We start from the raw sequence: 20,788 nt of genomic DNA, 5'->3' as shown, positions 1-20,788 counted from the left end.
GGATTAAGTTCTAACACATGAATTTTGAGGGGTCTGTTCAAACCGCAGCAGCAGGCTTTGGTTCTGGACAGTCATTGGAATTCGTAAACTGCTTGTGAATTAAGGAATGGACCATAATCTTTCATGCCAGGTAGTAGCTCAAGACTGGATACGCCCAAAGACTCTGTTTCTTCTTTGTATGCTTGAACAGTTCATAAGTATAAACAGAAATGACCATGCTCCCAAGCAAGGCAGACAAAGTGATAAAGTACAGTTGCCATTTCTAATTTAACATTGATCATGGCTTGTCTATGGTTTCCTTATGTGACAAGCGCCCCCTAGTGAGTAAGGAGCTTAAGCTGGCCTCCATGGTAGAAGAGGGGCACCAATAAAATACTTCAATAAAACTGCTTTAATAATCTCACATGACATTAAATAAGCAAAGATGGAGAGGTTTTGTGAGGTGAGGGTAGGAATCTGTTCTTCTTGAAAACATCCAAGACTCCAAGACAACAGAGAGGTCGCAATCAATATTATAAGCAAAGGGAAAACTAGCTCACACTCAGGTTACCCAAGGAAACGAGACTTGATTAGGATAACTTACAGTTACTAGAATCATAACTAGGAATCGAGACTTGAGAAATTCTTCAGAGAAACTTCAGTTTGGCAAGTAGGTTTGCCAAATTAATAAATCATATCACATTGCTATGGAGGCCTGAGATATACAACAAATCAGTTACTTTTAATTACATTTTTTCTCCCTGAAGTTCTTTGTACTTAAATAACTCCCATTATGCTCTGAAAGTGGTGTGGGTTATAATTTTGTCACCATAAATATTTATGACTTGCTATTTAGAGCACCGACTTAGGGCTCAAGTAGTACTCATGTTAACAGTGTCAGACATTGGACTCGGTGGCCTTTAAAATAAGCATTCTAAATCAACAGGTCGAGAAAAGTTGAAACAAAAGCAGGTGGCACGTCTGAATCAAGAGCAGATGAAATTGTTATTGGATCATTCACAAAAATTCTTCTTTATGTCAGAAACTATCCAGTTTATATAGTGTAATTTTTAAAATTACTTTTCACAGACGTGGCCTCTTCTATTGTCTCTCATCTTATCTGAACTACTTTTTTTTTTTTTTCCAAAATGAAAAAACATTACTTGGCCCTCTTCTCTGGAGTCAATTGCTCTTTGTCTCCTGACAGCATTGTCCTTTGAGACTGACCAAGCTGACTTCTCAACCTATTCTTACGGCTCCCTCTCCTCTGAACTACCAGTAGCCTAATTCGGCACAATCACATTGCTTAGATGGGTCCATGTACGTGGAGTCCACTGTTGCAGTACACGCAAGGGTATAACTATACGCTAATGTATTTAGGGGATGACCACGGACTACTGCCACAGCCGCTGCATGAAGACAAATGACATTCCTTTAGAGTGAAACCGCCGGGCATTTCCTTGTCTGGGTGACAAGCACGTGCCAAAGGCGAAGACAGCAAAAAGCACAAGTGAAATTGGAGGTGAATGACAGGCAGGGACCAGAAACGCCTCGCCCACTCATGTTTGTCCACAAACTCCCCTTCTTTTCGGTCCAGTTTCTCACGATGCATCCGGCGGAGCAGAGGTAACCGTGGGCGAGCAGGAAAGGAGGACACAGACGCGGGGAGGTGGACTGGGTACGAGGTGTCCCCCTCCGGCGCTCTCGCGGCCCGGGTGGCGGCCGGGGCGGGGGGGGGGGGGCGGCCTTAGTGCGCCTGCGCAGACCGGCCACCACTCGCGACCGCAGCATCCCCGCGCCCGGGGCGAGAGGAGGCGACGCCCCGCCCCGCGCGGCCACGTGATGAGGGCGAGGGGATTGGAGCTGCTGCAGCGTGCGGCGACAGAGAGGAGCAGCGCTGGGCGCTCGCGGCGGGTCCTCCTCCTCCTCCTCCTCCTCCTCCTCCGCCGCCGCCCTCCGCCTTCTTGTCGCCGCTGCTCTCCGCTGCTCGTCGCCTGCATCCCCAGCCGCCGCACCGGGAGGAGGAGGAGACGCCGCTGCCAGCAGGGTCCCCGCTGCAGCCGCCCACCGTCCTTCGGGGCCTCTCTTCTCGCCGCGGCTCGCACCTCTCCGCGCCACGATGGGGCTGCTGGACTCCGAGCCCGCCAGTGTCCTGAACGCGATGTCCACCGCGCTCAACGACACCGTGGAGTTCTACCGCTGGACGTGGTCCATCGCAGGTACAGGCAAGGGGCCTCACCCATCCTCGATGGGTGCTCTGCGGGCTGCCCACGACGCAGACGTCAGTCCCCGGCCTCAGCGCCAGGCAAGGCCCTGCGCCCCGCACCCGGCGCCCTGAGTCTGTTGGGGCGCCCGGGTCCCCGCAGATGGGGCGCGGGCGCCGCGGTTGTGCACTGGTTAATCAGATGCGAACGTTAAGGCGTCCTCCTCCCTCCCCCCACTTTCCCCATCTCATCAGCTTCGCGGATGCAGGAGCTGACTTATCAGATGCTGCGGGTGCAGCCAAGGAACCACCGCGCCCTGACGCCCTCGTTTCCCAAGCTTGCCTCATACTCTCTTATGTACTGACACTCCTTGTAGAAAGAGAGGCCTGGAAACAGAGGAGGGCTCCGATTGTACCTGACTCTGCTATTTGAGTTTCTTGAAGGATTTGACAAAATGCTCATATATTCCTCCATTTAGCTAACCTCTCTGTAGTATAACTTCAACCGAAAAGTAAAATATCATTAGTTAGCTCTCCGAAAAACGTTAGTTTTTGTGGCTCCCCAGTAGCAAATCTGTTAGGCGACTGATGGTGATGGCTTTGCGCAGTGCAGTGCCCTCACGGGGAGGGGGAGGAAGGCAGTCATTGAGAAGGGGGTCTCCGCAGCAGCACCTAGAGGTTGGCCCAGAAGCCTGCATAAGTACAGCATACTGAAATTAGCGAACTTTCCCCTTAACTGTTCAGTTTGTGGGGCAGGACTGTCGTTTGGGTGACTTACGGAGTTTTCCTAGGAGAAGTGATTGTAACATAAATGTTCACGTTTTACCATTTCTTCATTTGCTTTGTTGCTGTTAAAAAGTTTTCAAAATCTTAAGCATCAAGTTGAAAGGATTCTAGGAATGGTTTTATGGTGTAAATTTTTGTTGCCCTTTTGCAGTGTGACTTTGTATCCTGGCAGCGGAGGATGTTAGCAATATAGGTTAGGATAGCTGTCCTCTTTAGAAATGAAAAGTTTCTTTTGTAGTTTTTGTGTTTGTTGCTAGGGCAAATGAGACAGTGTGTTATAGCATGAATACAGTGTGACATTTGAGGTATATGCTGTGGACAAAATGCTTGCTGGAATTGTTTCTGTATGAGACAAACGTTTTTTTTTTTTTTTTTTTTTGGACGTGGAGGCTTCATTGACTTGTTTAGAAAAGCACGATATTTCTCAGGAGATCACAAATTTGACACTAGGAGAGGCAGCAATAGTTCCCAAGCATCACAGCTGGAGATGGCTTAAAGACAGTTGAAATGGGACATTTCTTTCTTGAGTTTTTCTTTGAGGCTATCACACTGATACCTGCAGTACCTGGGGAAGAAGCACCCTTCCCTTCATCTCTGTGATACTGCTCTGAACATTGCATCAGAGCATCCCCTTACACAATTGTGCAGAGCTGAACATCAGACATACTCGCTGGCAGGTGACAACATGGTTGAGGTCCTCCAGCTGCCTTGCCACCAGAGCCACACCTAGGAGTTCCCAGTCCTGTCTCTCAGCTCCTTCCTATCCTGGAGCGTTCTCATCTCCCAAGCCTCAGAAAGAAAAGTTGAGAGCAGAGCTAGAGCAGAGCTTCCTGTAGTGGTTCAGCGAAAAAGATCGTGAATGGAGTTGGAAGTTTTGTGTGTCCACTCAAGTGAAAGCTTGCTCATATGCTTTGAGGGACCTATAAAATAGTAAACTTTCATGGACCAGGCTTGAGAAATGAGTAGACACAGGGACACTCAAGTGACCTCTTACTAGCAGGTCAGTGGGAAGATATTCATCCATGCTCTTGACTATCCACTTACGAAACCTGAGACTGCTTCCTTGCTTCTGTAATGAGCTGCCTAGTGCAGACGGAGGTGCTCCTTAACCCACCAGAGGCTCAGTGGCTAGAGTCTGTTTGGCCTTGCTGCAGCATAAGGAGGACCATTGTTCAGGCTTTTTTGTTTGTGTGTGTGTGTGTTTGTTTTGCTTTCACATCGGGAGCTCCTGTGCTTCCCTTACACTTCCATGTGCTCCATATTCCTTCTGGGAACCAGGTCCCATTGCCCCCCTTCCAAGAACATTTATTTCTGCCATGAATATTGGAAGTCTGGCTAAGGGGGCAACAGAGTAGGAAGGGAGGCATATCCAGTGATGTTGAAGAAAAGTGCATGAGTCAGATGTTTGGAAAGAGGGAAATAAAAATGGGTGGGAGACAGGGATGCTCTTGAGAAATGGTGCGGAGTCTGATGAAAGGCTGCCATTATTCAGGAAGAGCAAGCTGAGCTAGGCGCCATGCCCTGAGTCCCTCACTGTAGGTGTGTGTATGCTGGTTTCTTTTCCTTTTACTAGTTCCTCGGGCTTTTCCTCTTCCTGAAGTTCCTACACGAGCTCAAGTAAAGGAGTTCTGTGTTTGCGTTGTTGTAATAAGAAGGTCGCGGGTTTGTAGAGTCTGTCTGACAGACATTCTTGCTTAGAACAAATAGCTCCTGGTAAAATATAATTTCGAACTCTTCTCTCAGTTGATGTGTTTTAGTAAAACACGGCCACAGGGAGGTCTACACACTGGGCTTTTCAGCAGCATTTATCTAGCAAACCACGAATTTCTGTGCTCACAGGAACAGTGTCACTCTTATTGTATCATTAACACTTTATATGTGGAAATTTAAGATTTAAAAGACTGTCCTTAAGAAAAACCAGTACAAATAAGCTTGAATGTCCTAAACTAAGCATTTAGATGCATGCAACAGGAAAGTTACTGTCATTTATATTGGAGGAGATCATGGACTGATGGGAAACGTCACTCCAGTTGCCCGTCTTGGAGTTACAGCTCTGATGCCTTTGCATTTGTTTTTTTCTTCTCTGACTCTGAATGTGTGAAAATGATTAGACTCAAAAAGTGTAACTAATTAAACTCATATACAAAACTTTAAACTGACACATCTAAACAGTCTACCCCTCTGTTAAGTGCTACATTGTTCACTTTATGCGTTGCTGCCCTTTTACTTCTGGGTGCTTAGTTACTTCGTAGATCATGGGTACTTGTTTATGTGTCATTGAAGTTAGAATATAAGCAGCCGGCCTCTTGAATTCACTTTGCAAGAGGCAGAAAGCAAAGGGGACGAGATGAGTGGCGTATAGGAGGGAGGGTGTTTCCTATAAGATATGAGAGACTTCAGAAGCCAAGCTTGTACTGTATAAGCAAATGCACTTAGGTCACATCTAGTTCTTTATTGCACATGTACTTGCCATGCAGAATACAGATCAGAGATAGAGGCCATTAGCCACAAACGTAGGAAGTCTAGGGGAATCACTGCTATTCTGTCCCCCTTGAAATCCTGGTTTGAGGGCCTCGGGACAATCAGAAGAGTTCTTCTCTGCTGTTATCTCTTGTCCCCCACCCTATGTGTCAGTCGTGAATGGCGAAAGCAGCAGACTAACTGGCTCTGTTTTATGAGCATTTATCAATTTCCCACAGGTTCCTTACCCTGGCAGGGAGTGAGCTGATGGGAACAGTCAGAAAAATGTTTGAGTTGGTAGACTAGGGCAAAGGTGCCAAAAGCAAAGGGCGCAGGGGCTGAGCTGGGAACTGAACCAGGGAAACTGGGGCTGCGAAAGGACCAGTGAATCATTTAAGCCTGCTGTGGGAGGGGATGCTTAATTCAGCCTTCGTAAACTGGAGTCAGAGGAGGTTTATCCTATGGCTTGCCAGGCTCCAGAGGAGGAATACAGGTTTTCAGTGTTGTACAGCGTGTTGATATTCATTTCATTTGACATAGTTAATGTGTAGTTTTCATCTGTGTTAATTTCTAAAGTAAGTTTTGTGTTTGGATTAGCCTGGGAAATATGTATATGTGTATGTACACACACACACACACACACACACACACACACACACACACACACACACACATATTAGAACAGACATTTTAAGTTCTGGACATCTGATACCTCTCTCTCTCTCTCTCTCTCTCTCTCTCTCTCTCTCTCTCTCTCTCTCTCTCTCTCTCCACCTCTGTCTTTGCAAGGGATTGGGGTTGCAGTATAGTCTTGATATGTGAACCAGACCAGCTCTGAACTTACAGTGTAGCTAAGGCTAGCCTCAAGATCTTTATGTGTTCACCTCCCAAGTACTGTGATTATGGGCTTGTACAATAGCATGACAACAAGTGTGTGGAATATGGCCAGCTCTAGACTCTCCCCTGGCCAGTGTTGTTCTTGAAGTCTTGTCTCATAGCCTCCTTGAAGCTTCTGGGGGGCTCACACAGCTTTAGGGGGATTGGTAGGTTGATATTTTTCCTTTACCACAGTCTGACTTGATAGAGTACACCCTTGGACTTAAATGGCTGATATTCCTGTACCTTCTCCATCCACAGCTTATAGCAAAACACCCCTCGTGGACAGATCCTGGCGGGGCAAACGGGGCAGTTCTGAGACTGGTTTCAGGATAGTTTTATGTTGTTAGAGTCTTTCAATTAGGGTGACAGGGTGACAGGTCTTGGACAATGGTTTTGTGGTCTTGTAAGGGACAAAGTACTGGGTCATCGTTTTGAACATTCAGTGTTTCGTTTTTCCTTAAGTCATGTAATAATGTCGCCTGTGAATGATTTAACATGAGTATGGTTTTTCATCTGAGCCATGACTCTAGAGTTAAGGATATGTTTCCACGCAGACAGGAGTTATTTAATGAATTTCATCATTCCTCACTTTCAGTGCCTCTTTTTTTCCAGGTATTACCACATTCCACCTATAAAATAAGCCGAGCTTTTTCTGTATCAGAGTCTGTTATTTAAAAATCATATGGGTTTTGAACTTAGAAATGAGAAGGAGGGATATACATAGCTTCTGGATTAGCTTTCTGTTGTGCCCTGGCTGTATTTCTCTACCCACAGGCCTGTAGCTCTAGCCAGCTTGGTTAAGCCCCTGGTCCTCCAGTAAATGGAATGCCTGCCCATCTCGCTTTCTCCTGACAGCATTCCCTTGCTCGTCTTCCTCTGCTCACCTCTCTAGATACCATATAGCTCTGCTTCCCAAACCATTACCTACATGGCGGGCTGGAGCAACTGTGGGTCCATTGACATGAAACCCTGTCTTTAGCAATTGCTTTTCTGTTACCTTGAGCCATTCTTTTTTATGACTTTAGTCCTGAATTATATAAATCATCCTTATGATCTGCCTCCTCATTTTATGGTTTCCCCCTCAACATGCCCTAGAGAATCTCCCTCTTGCTCTCACACAAGTGGCAGAAGACAATCCCCTTAATCTAGCTTTGTTTTCCATTATTGAAAGAGAGTCTCACTGCTCTGGTTCAGTCTTTGACCCTGTGATTCTCCTATCTCAGTCAGGTACCACCATACCTGGCAATCTCATATAATTTTGATTAGTGAAATGAGCTAATACAGTTTTAGATGACACTAAATTACCAAAAGGTGCCCTCCCACCTCCTCTTGTGTATGTGTGGGTGGGGGGCGGGCTTGGAATTGAACTTTAGACCTCATACATGCTAAGCAAGCATTCTACCATTGAGTTTTATTCCCAGCCCCGCAGAAAGTTTTTTTTTTTACAATTATCTTTATCAATCATAATTTCAGTTGGTGTCCACTAAATCTAATGAATCGACTATCAAATCATTTAGTAGCACATAACAGAGATACATAGTCAGATAGTCAATCATGTCTTCTCATTGTACATGCAGAAACATTGTGATATGGGAGTCGAGGGTAGGGCTGGGGTTCAGGTGTCCCGGCTTCAGTCACAAGGCTACTGCTACTGAGTGTGAGAGTTTGGACAAGTCCCTGTCACCTCAACCCTCAGCATTTTCATCTGTAAATTCTGAGGATTAAATTAGAAAATAATCTTTTTGGATCTTCCTGGTCCCATATTTCTGTTATGTAGACCTCGCTGGCCTCTAACTCACAGAGATCTGTCTACCTCTGCCTCCTGAGTCCTGGGATGAAAGGCATGCATCATCATGCCCAGCTGGATCCATAGTTCTGTACAGATGCTACTTTTCTGTTCTTTGAATAGAGAGGTCAATTTCAAAGACACATATGTCAATTATTACTCTGAAAATCTTTTTTATGATTTAAGTGTTCTCCAAAACCCTTTTAATACCTCTCAATTAGTAAAAATAGTGGATTTGTAATTAGTCATTTTTGCCTTGTCTTGCCTATTCTGCAAGAGCCAAGGAGAGGAATAGGGAAAGGGTAGAGGCACTGGGCAGCTACCTGAAACAGCACTGTGTGTGGCACAACATCGTCATAGCTATTTAATTATCTCAGTAGTCCTTGAATAACCATGAATGAACTAATTTACTAAAAACAGGGGCAGTGACAAAAAAGTATAAAGTGATCTCAATTATGTTGTGTTCTTATCATGTGGTGTGCCGCTTCTGAAGATGGCTCCTTGTGTAGGCTGGGCAACTTATCAGTGTTTCTTTGTGTCCCTTTTCTTAAGGATTTAATTTATTTTTACTTATGAGCGTGTGTGTGTGTGTGTGTGTGTGTGTGTGTGTGTGTGTGTGTGTGTGTGAGAGAGAGAGAGAGAGAGAGAGAGAACGAACCTTTGGGAGCCAGAAGAGGGAATCAGAGCCCTTGGAGGTGGAGTCACAAGTGGTTGTGAGCTACCCATGTAGGTGCTGGAAATCTCAGTTCCTCTTCAAGAGCAGCAAGTGCTCCCTAGCCACTGCCATCTACTCATCCCCAGGTCTCTTGTTACCTGCACCATATGAAAATTGAACTATAGAGTACATGGCATGTATTGTCACATCCTCTGTGTAATCCACTGTTTATCAAATTTTCATCTTCCCTAGAACAATAACTTAAATATTATTTGTCTAAACTCAAGATTTTTATCCATCCTTATTTTTCTTTAGAAAATACCCAGTTTTGTGATTCTGACCTGGAACGTTTGAAGGAATAAGCATTTCTGTTTTCATTTTGATTTGTCAAGTGCAAGCTCAGGCACACATATGTGTGCTAATGCATTTCACCTTCTGGCCAGTCCTTGTTGATGGTTGCATTGCATCATAGCTGAGGTAGGAGCAACTGGAATATGTCCACTGATGAGTGAGCTGATGAACGCAGCATGTAGCATGGAGATAAAAGAGTATTTTACATGTGGATGCCTCTAAGGAGCTCCAACACAACAGGACAGAGATGTTCATCCCACTCACATGAGCTTTCTAAAGTAGTTAATAGAAATAGGAATTAAAACAGTGCTTGCCAGGGCCTGGAAAGAGAAGGAACTGGCTGGGGAACTGGTGTCTGAAGAGGTAGGAAGTTTCCCTTTTACAATGTGAAACTACTTGCGGGGACTGGCTGTCCATCATTACGAGTACGCTTGCTAACGCCGGGTACACACTTAACACAATTATCACGGTAAATTCTCACACTCAGGAAAGTTCACTGGGACACCAAAAAAAAAAAAGAGACATTATGAAAGTGGATGAGGGTCTGTGGAAGTGAGAAGTAGGGATGAGAAAGGGAATGGGGGACTGTGATTAAAGAATATTGTATGCAAGTATAAAAGCATCAAAATGAAACCCATTATTATGTATAATTAATAGAAGCTAATAAAACATGAGCAAGAGTTCCACATACTATAAAATTAATATAATGGCATTCCTAAACCTGACCTTTCTTCAGTATTGGTTGGTGAAACAAATGATGGTTTTTGTTGTTGTTGTTTTTGTCAGCTTAATGTAAAATGGCTTTTATAAAGGGAATACAAAGGTGTTGACTGACTTGAAGAAGTACCTGCTTGGCCAGCAAGCAGCAAGCAAGGAAGCAGAAAGTTTGGCTTTGCATGTTGCTTTAGTCGTACAGCAACGCTGGAAGACTGGCCTGAAACATTTTATTTCCTTCCATATGCTTACAAGCCCCCAAGGTTCGTGGAAATGAGATAATGTGCTGTCCGGACACAGCCTGATGCTGTTGACGTCATCACACTAGCCAAGAAAGAAGTTTCCATGCCTTTTACCTGTGCATCATTGTAGTTAATCTGTCTTTGTTACTACCTTACCTGTATAGCATTAGTAAACTGACATTCTTGTAAGATACTAAATGTGACCAAAATCACAGACAGCAACAACAAACAGCTAGAATGCTCAACGTTACTATTAGGTCTAGTGTATGAAATTAAACTAGGGGCTGAAAATGCTCAGCAGTTGCAAGGGCTGAGGTTCAATTCCTAGCACTTACATGGCATCTCACAACCATCTGTAATTCCAGTTCCAGGGGATCCAGTGCCCTGCTTCTGGTCTCTGTAGGCATCAGCCATGCGTGTGGTGTACAGACATATATGCATACATATTTTTAAAAATAAACTAAAAAGTGATATTTTCTTAGATAAATGTATATGCTGACACTACATATGAGAATATATATTTAAGATATGAGACATGTACTCTGAGATGAAGTTGTCTTCCATAAGATGGAGTAGTTAGAGCTGTTAAAAATTATATTCAGAATGATTGTGAACTTGTTTGCCAAGAGCTACCAACTACTGTTAGTGAAAGTTCAGGATGGGATGGTATTTTGCCCAGTGGATAGTCAGTTTCTAGAACCGTTGAAGCTGAAGTGCCCCACCCCACGCTCACACTACGCACATGCAGACACACATGCACACATAGATGCAAATGCTACGAGCCCCTTAACAACTGGGAAGCATCATTGTGATTTTCTTAAAGCTTTGAGATCATTGGCAGCGCTGTGTGACATTTGGACGGGTAACCCCCAGACTAAGAGTTCATGAAACAGGGAAAGGAGGGGACTGCTGCCTTCTGCTCTTGACTTCTAGGATACACAGCATCATGTCGTCTTTCAGACCTCTCTGTGGATGTAAATATTTTCCCCACTGCACATTTCCCTTTCTCTTGAACTGGCTTTCTCGGCTGTGCTAGCTTTTAAACTATGAGTCAGACTTTTAAAACTGAGCAAACGAAGCTCACCGCCATCCGTGGAGTCTGAGAGGCTGCAGTAGTGCTTCGTAGTCCCGTATATCCCATCTTCACAGCATCCCTTTACATTGAACTGTCTAGAGAGGAAGGAAAGCTTAGAACCACAGGACTCGAGTCACAGAATGGGGGCAGAAGGAGGCTCTCTTCCTAGGATAGTTTCACTGTTATCACACACCATTGCCCACCTCGCCATGTACCACGGGTACTGAGTGATGATTGGCTGTTTCCCGAGCACCAGGCACTGTAGCCAGCGCTTTGACTTTATTTATCTGTTTGTTTATTTATTTTTACATTTTTTAAAACATTTTTTATTCATTTTACGTACCAACCACAGTTCCCCTACCCATCCCTCCTCTATCACATTTATTACTTAGGTTCTTTTGGTTGGGTGCAATTGTTAGCCTCATCTCAGGGAGGAAATGGACTTTCCCCTGGGTCTTACACTTCACTTAACCCCTCCCAAGTTAAAACTCAGTCTGAGCAGCTGCTAGCTTGTATCTCACACGGAACCAACTGCTTTCCCTTAGCCTTTTTTTTTTTTTCCTTTGTAGCTTCCAAAGCCTCCTTTCCTGTCTGTTGCAGAGAACTGCATGCTTTTCTCTCCTTTCACTTTTATTATGATCTCTGTCTAGACTCACAACCAAAACGCTTTTCTCTCTGCTGTTTACCTTCTTTCTCCCATATCCCCCCCCCCCCCCCCCCCCCCCCCCGCTCTGGTGACTGTTACACAGCTGAGTTAGTAGACCAGTCTGAGCTACTCTGAGGCCATCTGCTCCCTCCTGTCACCAGATACTCAACCTACCCGTTGTTCTCTTGCTGGCAGAGGATCCCTTCCTCTCTGCCTGCTCATGGCTCTGCCCCCCCTCCTGTGTGTTCCCACCTAGGTCTGCGTCTACCACTGTGCTTTGTGAAGGCTGCCTTCCCCTCAATGCTGGTCCACAGGGTGTATTTCCCCATCCCCACTCCTGAGTGCATGAGAGTTAAAACAGAAGTTCCTCCTATGGAAGGGGAAGATGGTTCTGAGGATCCTCAGTCCCACCTCAGCCCCCAATGCAGAACCCATCCTCACTTTCTTGAGTGCCTCTCAGGTACCTGTCCTATTCTGTCCAAGTCTTGAAAGTCCCTTCCTAGGTTCTGCCTTACGTGGCTGACTTTGTACATTGAACATCCTGTGTGAGGGCAGAGACTAGAAGAGGGCCTTCAGGGGACACTGTGTTTACTCTCCATCACAGAGAGAGGAGATTGTTGATTAGTAAGAGGTAGAGGGAGACACAAGACCTTGAAATCAGCCTTCAGGGGGTAATTCCAACATGCCTGTGATTCTGTATAGTGACACGTAGCTTTTGTTTTGTGTAAAGAGAAGTTGACAATCAGCATTACAGCTTAGAATATTAGTGGAAATGGATGTTTTTAAGAAAGGAGCTCAGCTGGGAGTGGTAGGTAGCACACACGCGTTTAAGCCTGGCACTCTGCAAGGCAGTGGCAGGCTGAGGTCCATGAGTCTGAAGCCAGCCTGGTCCATAGAGTGAGCTGATCTGCAGCTATCGGTTGTAGTTATTGATGAAGGATGGAGTGTTTTGAGAGTTCCCCTGAGGACATTGTTCTGACGTCTTGAATAAACTCCCAAAGCTAGTCTGGTTAGTGGTCATTAGACTTGTGTTCTTCTTTTGATGATGCCAGATCACAACAGATATAGATGCTGTTAGAAGAAAAGAGAAGTGGCTGATTTTTCCAGGTAGACTCAAGAACCAAATCCATTTTTTTTTTGGTGCATGATGTGGATTCTGAGTTAATGCTCCTGGCCAAGGCATGAGATTCTGTTTCCTACCAGTTCCAGGTGACTGGAATTTGACTGGTATATGGATCACACTTTAATAGAGAAGGAGTAGAATATTGCTGCTTTCCTCTGCAGTCTCACACTGTTTAAATACTGTAGAAAAATAGAAGCATTAAATGAGCTTAAGTTATTAATTTGAAAATCAAATAAATGGGGGAGCACGCCTGTAATCCAGCACGTCCCCCCATCCCTGCCACAGCCCTCTGAATCTGGGACTATGGGTGTGTGGCACACCCTGGGATCCAGTTCTTCTGGATGTGAGTCTTATCTTTTGCCCAAATTTTGTGCTCCTCTATTCTGCGAGTCTTCCCAGGGTATCACCCAAGACTCTTTCCTCATTGCAGCATTGGTTCCATAGATTCTAGGAATATGGATATTCTAAAAATGTTTAATTTTACTAATACTTTGTTTTCTGGGATGTGATAGTAGAATTTTACTAGAAAGGAAGTTCATTTTGGCTAGTGGAAATCCTGAGACAGACAGACACACAGACACACACACACACACACACACACACACACACACACACACACACACACACATACACACACACACAAAGTAGACCTGTTAGAGGTTCCTAAGGATTCATTGTAGTTACTTGTTTGGAAGCAGAGGTTATTGAGCTACTTAAGAGCCATTGGATTAGTATTTTATTCTTCATTAAGATAGTTTTATGTTGCCTTTAAAAAAGATTTTGAAAATAGCTTTTTAGCATAACTTGAAAATTAAGCTAGTGGGCACTGGCAGGATGGCTCAGCAGGTAAAGGGGCTTTCTGTGAAGGCAGGCAACCTGAGTTCAATCCCCAGAACTCATGGATAAATGTGGAAGGGGAGAATTGACCTCAGAGGTTGTCCTCAGACCTCCACACACACGGCATGGCATATGTGCATGCCTGCACTCACACACTTACCATTTATACACAACAGCAAGTAAGTAACGTTTGCAAATGTTAAGCTAGTGAGAGCGAGTTAAGAGTGAACCGGAAGACATCGTATCTTCTCAGTATATAGGTTAGAAATACCCTTGCCTTCCCAGTGTGAACTCTTCCTGATTTAATTATCATTGTTCCTTTGTCTTGAATTTGGTTTAATTCTAATGTAGTAAGGAAGGAAAACTTAGTGGTTATTGTCAGTGCTGTTGCTGACTACACCGTGTCAGACTCTAAACACACACACACACACACACACACACACACACACACACACACGCACGCACGCACACACACACACACACACACACACACACACACACACACACACACACAACTTAACTCTTCCAGTGCTATGATCACCCATGAGGCTGGGGAGTCTCTCGGCTGGCTGCCTAGTGAGGATTCTAATGCTAGTGATCTGGTGAGCTAGAGGAAGCAGACAAAAAGCCCCGGAAGATACCAAGGACTTGTGAGGGGAGGGGACCACACGGTTTCGATGTCAGGCAACCCTATGAAGATTTGCAGGGGGAGAGAGCAGGTGCATTGGAAAGGAAAGAGGGACACTGTGATCCCTGTGGGCCGGGAACACTTAAGTTCTTGAGTCAGCTCTTATGGTAGCGAGTTCCTCAAAGAAAGAAGGGAAGGACAGAGGGAGGGCACAGCTGATTCCCAGTCTGGCTGTTTTCTCTCCCCTGCCTCCCTGCCCAGTGTGCTGCCTTTACACCCCCTCCCCCTGGTAACTCCAGGCACAGACCTTTATTCTAGGATCTTTTTCTCATTCTCTGTGCACTTGCTTGTGGCCTTAAGCTCTGATGTGACTCCTCCCCTGTCTCTTGCCTTGGAAATTCCTCTGCAACTCTAGAGCCTCCTGGCCGCCCCACCTAGGGACCTCACACAGGGATGTACATTACACAGGGATGTACATTACACAGGGATGTACATTACACAGGAATGTACATTACACAGGGATGTACCTCACACAGGGATGTACATTACACAGGGATGTACATTACACAGGGATGTACCTCACACAGGGATGTACCTCACACAGGGATGTACATTACACAGGGATGTACCTCACACAGGGATGTACCTCACACAGGGATGTACATTACACAGGGATGTACCTCACACAGGGATGTACCTCACACAGGGATGTACCTCACACAGGGATGTACATTACACAGGGATGTACATTACACAGGGATGTACATTACACAGGGATGTACCTCACACAGGGATGTACATTACACAGGGATGTACATTACACAGGGATGTACATTACACAGGGATGTACATTACACAGGGATGTACCTCACACAGGGATGTACCTCACACAGGGATGTACCTCACACAGGGATGTACCTCACACAGGGATGTACATTACACAGGGATGTACCTCACACAGGGATGTACATTACACAGGGATGTACCTCACACAGGGATGCACCTCACACAGGGATGTACATTACACAGGGATGTACCTCACACAGGGATGTACATTACACAGGGATCCACCTCACACAGGGATGTACATTACACAGGGATGTACCTCACACAGGGATGTACATTACACAGGGATGTACCTCACACAGGGATGCACCTCACACAGGGATGTACCTCACACAGGGATGTACCTCACACAGGGATGTACATTACACAGGGATGTACCTCACACAGGGATGTACCTCACACAGGGATGTACCTCACACAGGGATGTACCTCACACAGGGATGTACATTACACAGGGATGTACCTCACACAGGGATGTACCTCACACAGGGATGCACATTACACAGGGATGTACCTCACACAGAGATGTGCCTCACACAGGGATGCGCCTCACACAGGGATGTACCTCACACAGGGATGTACATTACACAGGGATGCACCTCACACAGGGATGTACCTCACACAGGGATGCGCCTCACACAGGGATGTACCTCACACAGGGATGTACCTCACACAGGGATGTACATTACACAGGGATGTACATTACACAGGGATGCACCTCACACAGGGATGTACATTACACAGGGATGTACCTCACACAGGGATGTACATTACACAGGGATGCACCTCACACAGGGATGTACCTCACACAGGGATGTACATTACACAGGGATGTACATCACACAGGGATGTACATTACACAGGGATGCACCTCACACAGGGATGTACCTCACACAGGGATGTACCTCACACAGGGATGTACATTACACAGGGATGTACATTACACAGGGATGTACCTCACACAGGGATGTACCTCACACAGGGATGCGCCTCACACAGGGATGCACCTCACACAGGGATGTACCTCACACAGGGATGTACCTCACACAGGGATGTACATTACACAGGGATGTACATTACACAGGGATGTACATTACACAGGGATGTACATTACACAGGGATGTACATTACACAGGGATGTACATTACACAGGGATGTACCTCACACAGGGATGCGTCTCACACAGTGATGTACATTACACAGGAATGTACATTATACAAGGATGTTTAGCGTTTCCTGCTCATTTCCTCCTAGACCTGCTCTTCTTGCTGGCATAGTCTACACTGTCCTGGCTTTCTCAGCTGCCACCTGGCCATAAATATGTCAGGAATCCTAAGCTTTGCTTCTCATCCCCCCTCTCACATCTATAACTGTCCCCAGATCTATAGAAATTGTCCTGTGACCTTCCTGCTGTCTCCTGACCAGAGCAATGAGCCATGCCTGGATCCTGGGATTTCATCACCTCACGCATTCCAGAGCCATGTCAGAATCCGTGGAAGCCCTGTAGTCTGGGTTGGGACCCAGCTGCAGAGGTGTCCGTTCAGAACCTGGGGTGGGTCCGGGAGCCAATACGTTAAACAGCACTTGCTCCTATGTCTCCAGTGGAGGTGGACCTGACTTGGTTTCCATGCCTCTGACAATCCCCTTCCCCTGCAGTCTGCCTTTCACTGCTACCAGGGGCTTGTCAATCAACTCCGGGTCAGTTTCTCTAATTCCCTTCTCTGAAACGGGACCACTTTGCCTACCCATCTGCCTGGCATATTTTTGTTCGTTGAGTGAAAGTTCAGATGTCTGTCATTGAGCCCTGTCTTGTCCACTTTCCTGTCCTGTTGCTCAACGTGGACTCTCATCCTGCTGCAGAGCAGTTGAGTTTTCAAGTCAAGTCTGCCCCTTCCTCCAATAAATGATGAACTTCCATAGGTCAGCGACCGAGTGATCTTCACCCCCGCCCCCCTGACACACACAGTAGTTACAAATCGGGTAGCCTGGATTCAGTGCTGTCTGATCAGAAGGTATAGATCAAATTAGAAACAAAAATGTGTCGATTGTGTGTTCAAGAAAGCTCATTTTCTGGGCATGGTAGCACACATTTCTAATTCTAGCACTAGGTAGAGGTAGAGGCAGGTGGAACTCTGTGAATTCAAGGCCATCCTACTCAATAGGGAGTTCCAGGATAGCCAGGGCTATGTAGTGAGACCCTGTCTCGATAAACAAATAAATAAATACTCATTTCAGATGGGCATGCCCTTGTTTTTTAAACAGTTAACAACACTTTGGAAGTTTTGACAACATGGTTGAGTAACTATGTATGACTTTTCAGCAGAGGTAAAATTCTGTGATTATTGTCCATACTGACACATGTGAACAGGTCAGTGTAGCTTGACATGAGCTTCATGAAACAGTAAATATGTTGTTACAAATGGAAACCATTATAACCTTCAAGGGTGAGGCATGATGACGCATGCCTCTCATTCCAAACCCAAGAAGTTGAGGTAAGATAATCTTCAGTTCCAGGCCAAGCACTCAAGGAAGGACATATTGAACATAAAGGCAGGAAATTCAATCCGCTCCTTTGGATTGAATTTCCTGCCTTTATGTTCATGAGAACATGAGAATGCACATGAGAACGTGGAGAATCCCAGGCCTCAGTTGAAGCTTCGCAGAAAGTGCAATGTCCCTGGAAATGGACGGCAGCACAGACCAAAGCGTCCGTGTGCATGTCAACTCCTGGAGCTTGTTGTTTCAGTAAAGCTGGAGGATCCCTAATCGGCTTCACCTCCTCCCTCCCCTGTTTAGAGATGAAGGAGATGAAGTGGGTTGTGCCCTGGAGTCCTGTGCACAGTGGCAGGGCCGGTGCTGGAGCTCAGTCATCCACTGGCACACTGTGTCCTGGATGCTTCCCGTCGTTTCCTGTCGTCATCTGGCTTCTCAGCTGTGTCTCGGCCTCCCTTAGCGTCTGATATTGCAGAGCCTCCATCAGTGAGAAGCTCTCACTGGATGTCCTCTGTCTCTCCCTGATAATCCGAAGTGTTGGTGATGAATGAGAGAATGAGACAGTGCACCACACTTCACATCAACACGAGGAAGCAAGCTGGACATAACAGGACACCGTAGTTCTAGCTCGTGTTGGAGAGGCTGAGGCAGGAGAATAACCTGAGCTCACATGCTCAAGCACAGGCTGGAGAACAGAGTGAGACCCCCTACTTCTAACTAAAAAAAAATTAAAGAAGTTCATCTTCTATTCTTAGTTTCTGGCTAATTTTGGACCTTGGTTTTGTTTTTCTATTTTCTTTCTTTTGTATGTGTCTGTGGTATAAGCTAATGTGTGTGTATATTCATAGAAGTGTGTGTGTGTGTGTGTGTGTGTGTGTGTGTGTGTGTGTGTGTGTGTGTGTGTGTTGTATGCCTAGATCAATGCTGGATGTTTAATTACCTGGCACCTCTTTTTTTGGGGGGGTTTTCAAGACAGGGTTTCTCTGTGTAGCTTTGTGCCTTTCCTGGAACTCACTCTGTAGCTCAGGCTGGCCTTGAATTCACAGAGATCCACCTGGCTCTGCCTCCCAAGTGCTGGGATTCAAGACGTGCATGTGGAGCTCATGGACAGGGCTAGACTAGCTGTCCAGCAAGCCCAGCCTCCCCAGCACTTCGATTATAAGCATGCAGTGCCACTCCCAGCTTTTACATAAATTCTAGGGATCAAATTCAGGCCCTTATATTTGCATGGCAAGTACTTTATTGACTGAGCCTTTGAACTTGCTTTTCTATTTTCTTTTTTTTTTTCACTTGCTGCTCAGAACTTTCTTTGAAGTCAGTAGGAATCCTCTGTGTGGTGAGATAAAAAGTGAGACATAATCCAAGATCTTAGACCTTAAGGTCTCTTTATAGAAGAGTGCATCTCCTTACTTTGCCATGTTGACTATCCCATTAGCAGGGCGTTGGCTCTTGGCTTCCATCTAATGGGTCGGTATTTGCCCTAGCATTTGTGGAGGACAGGTCCCTAGATTTCAGGAGTTTGTCCCCATCACTGAAGACCGAGATAGATTTCTGCGGGGTCCTCTGGCAGTTGTGTTTGTGGGGGGTAATTATCACTGAAGGATAATGTGTCTTCTAAGCCGTAAACAGGCACATAGGACAGTCAGGTGGCCTGGGACAAACATCAGCACAAGTCAACATGGTTTAAGTCTCTTCCTCCTTCGGACTGGCTTGCTATTTCCTCTGTTTTTCAAAAATGTTAAGTCTGGTAGTATTTGATTTGATGAGTATAATCATAGTTACCTTGAGCAGTAGACCTCCTTTGTGAAGAAGGAAATAAAACCTGTTTGCAGTTTCCCTTGTTCCCATGTATGTTTTTCCTTAAAGTAATTATCTTTCCTTCCCCTTTTTCTTTTTGTTTTTTAAAGTTTTTTTTTTTGTGATTATAGCATAATGACATCACTTCCTTCTTCCCTTTCTTCCCTCCAGACTCTCCCATGGACTCCTATCCCTAGGTCTTTCAAATTCATGGTCTCTTTAACTGTTGTTGTTGTTGGTGGTGGTGGTGGTGGTAGTATGTGTGTGTGTGTGTGTGTGTGTGTGTGTGTGTGTGTGTGTGTGTGTATTCCTTGAATGTATATGTTTTCAGAGCTGACTATGTTGTTATTGGATAACCAATTAGTGTATTATTGGTTATTATTTTAAGGGGTGTTACTTTTGTTTTTGTTGCATTTGTTTAACTCTGTGAAGCTGTGTTACTGTGCCTGTCCAGAACACCTGACTAGTCTAATAAAGAACTGAATGGCCAATAGCAAGGCAGGAGAAAGGAGAGGCGTGGCTGGCAGGCAGAGAGAAGATATAGAAGGAGAAATCTTGGAGGAGAGGAGAAGAAGAAAAGACATGGAGGAGTGAAAAAAGTAGAGAGAGAAAGAGAAGGACTCTTGGGGACCAGCCACCCAGCCACACAGCAAGCCACGGAGTAAGAAACAAAGAAAGGTATACAGAAGTAGAAAAGGAAAAGCCCAGAGGCAGAAGGTAGACGGGGTAATTTAAAGTCAAGAAAAGCTGACAAGAAACTAACCAAGCTAAGGCTGGGCACTCATAAGTAATAATAAGACTCCATGTGGTTTATTTGGGAGCTGGGTGGCAGGCCCCTCAAAAGGGCCAAAAAACAAACAAGAACAGTTCTTCCCTGGGGAAGACTATTCTTCCACTCTTAGCATTCCTAGTTGTCTATAGTTCTTTGTGTAGGGTTCAGGCCTTGTGAGGATCCCCCTGTCCATGTTCACATGCCTCTTGATACCACCCTTTTCTAGCTCACGTTTAGGCAGCCATGTTGGTGAGACTTCCATGTGTAGCTTCTGACATTTCTAGGAGACACAGCTTCACAGCTCTTACAGTCCTTCTATCCCCCTTCTGCAATGATTCCTGAGCCATAGGTGTGGGATTTTGTGTTCTAGATGCATCCTTTGGGCCTAGGCTCCATAACTTTGCACTTTGATCTGTTATTGTTTTCTATAATGGCCTCCGACTATTGCAAAGAAAAGTTTCCTTGGTAAGGGCTGAGAACTACACATATTTGGCTGGGCCCTGGAGAAGGAAGTCC

The 20,788-nt window shown here is 45.4% G+C and overlaps 1 protein-coding gene across 1 annotated transcript in view; it reads left to right on the top strand.

The window, feature by feature from the left end:
• Window positions 1–1,783: 1,783 nt before the first annotated feature.
• The window catches only part of Elovl4 (ELOVL fatty acid elongase 4), a 31,638-nt gene continuing 12,633 nt past the window's right edge, over window positions 1,784–20,788 (top strand). Inside the window, exon 1 of the mRNA XM_052715495.1 lies at window positions 1,784–2,198. Coding sequence (XP_052571455.1) covers window positions 2,099–2,198 — 100 coding nt within the window. The 5' untranslated portion in view covers window positions 1,784–2,098. The remainder of the gene's footprint in view (window positions 2,199–20,788) is intronic.

The sequence above is a fragment of the Peromyscus californicus genome, unplaced genomic scaffold, assembly GCF_007827085.1.
Source record: "Peromyscus californicus insignis strain IS unplaced genomic scaffold, ASM782708v3 Scaffold_11__1_contigs__length_118956290, whole genome shotgun sequence".
In the NCBI taxonomy this organism is placed as follows: Eukaryota; Metazoa; Chordata; class Mammalia; order Rodentia; family Cricetidae; genus Peromyscus; species Peromyscus californicus.
Note: the sequence above shows the minus strand (reverse complement) of the source record. Positions and strands in the feature narration are given on the sequence as shown.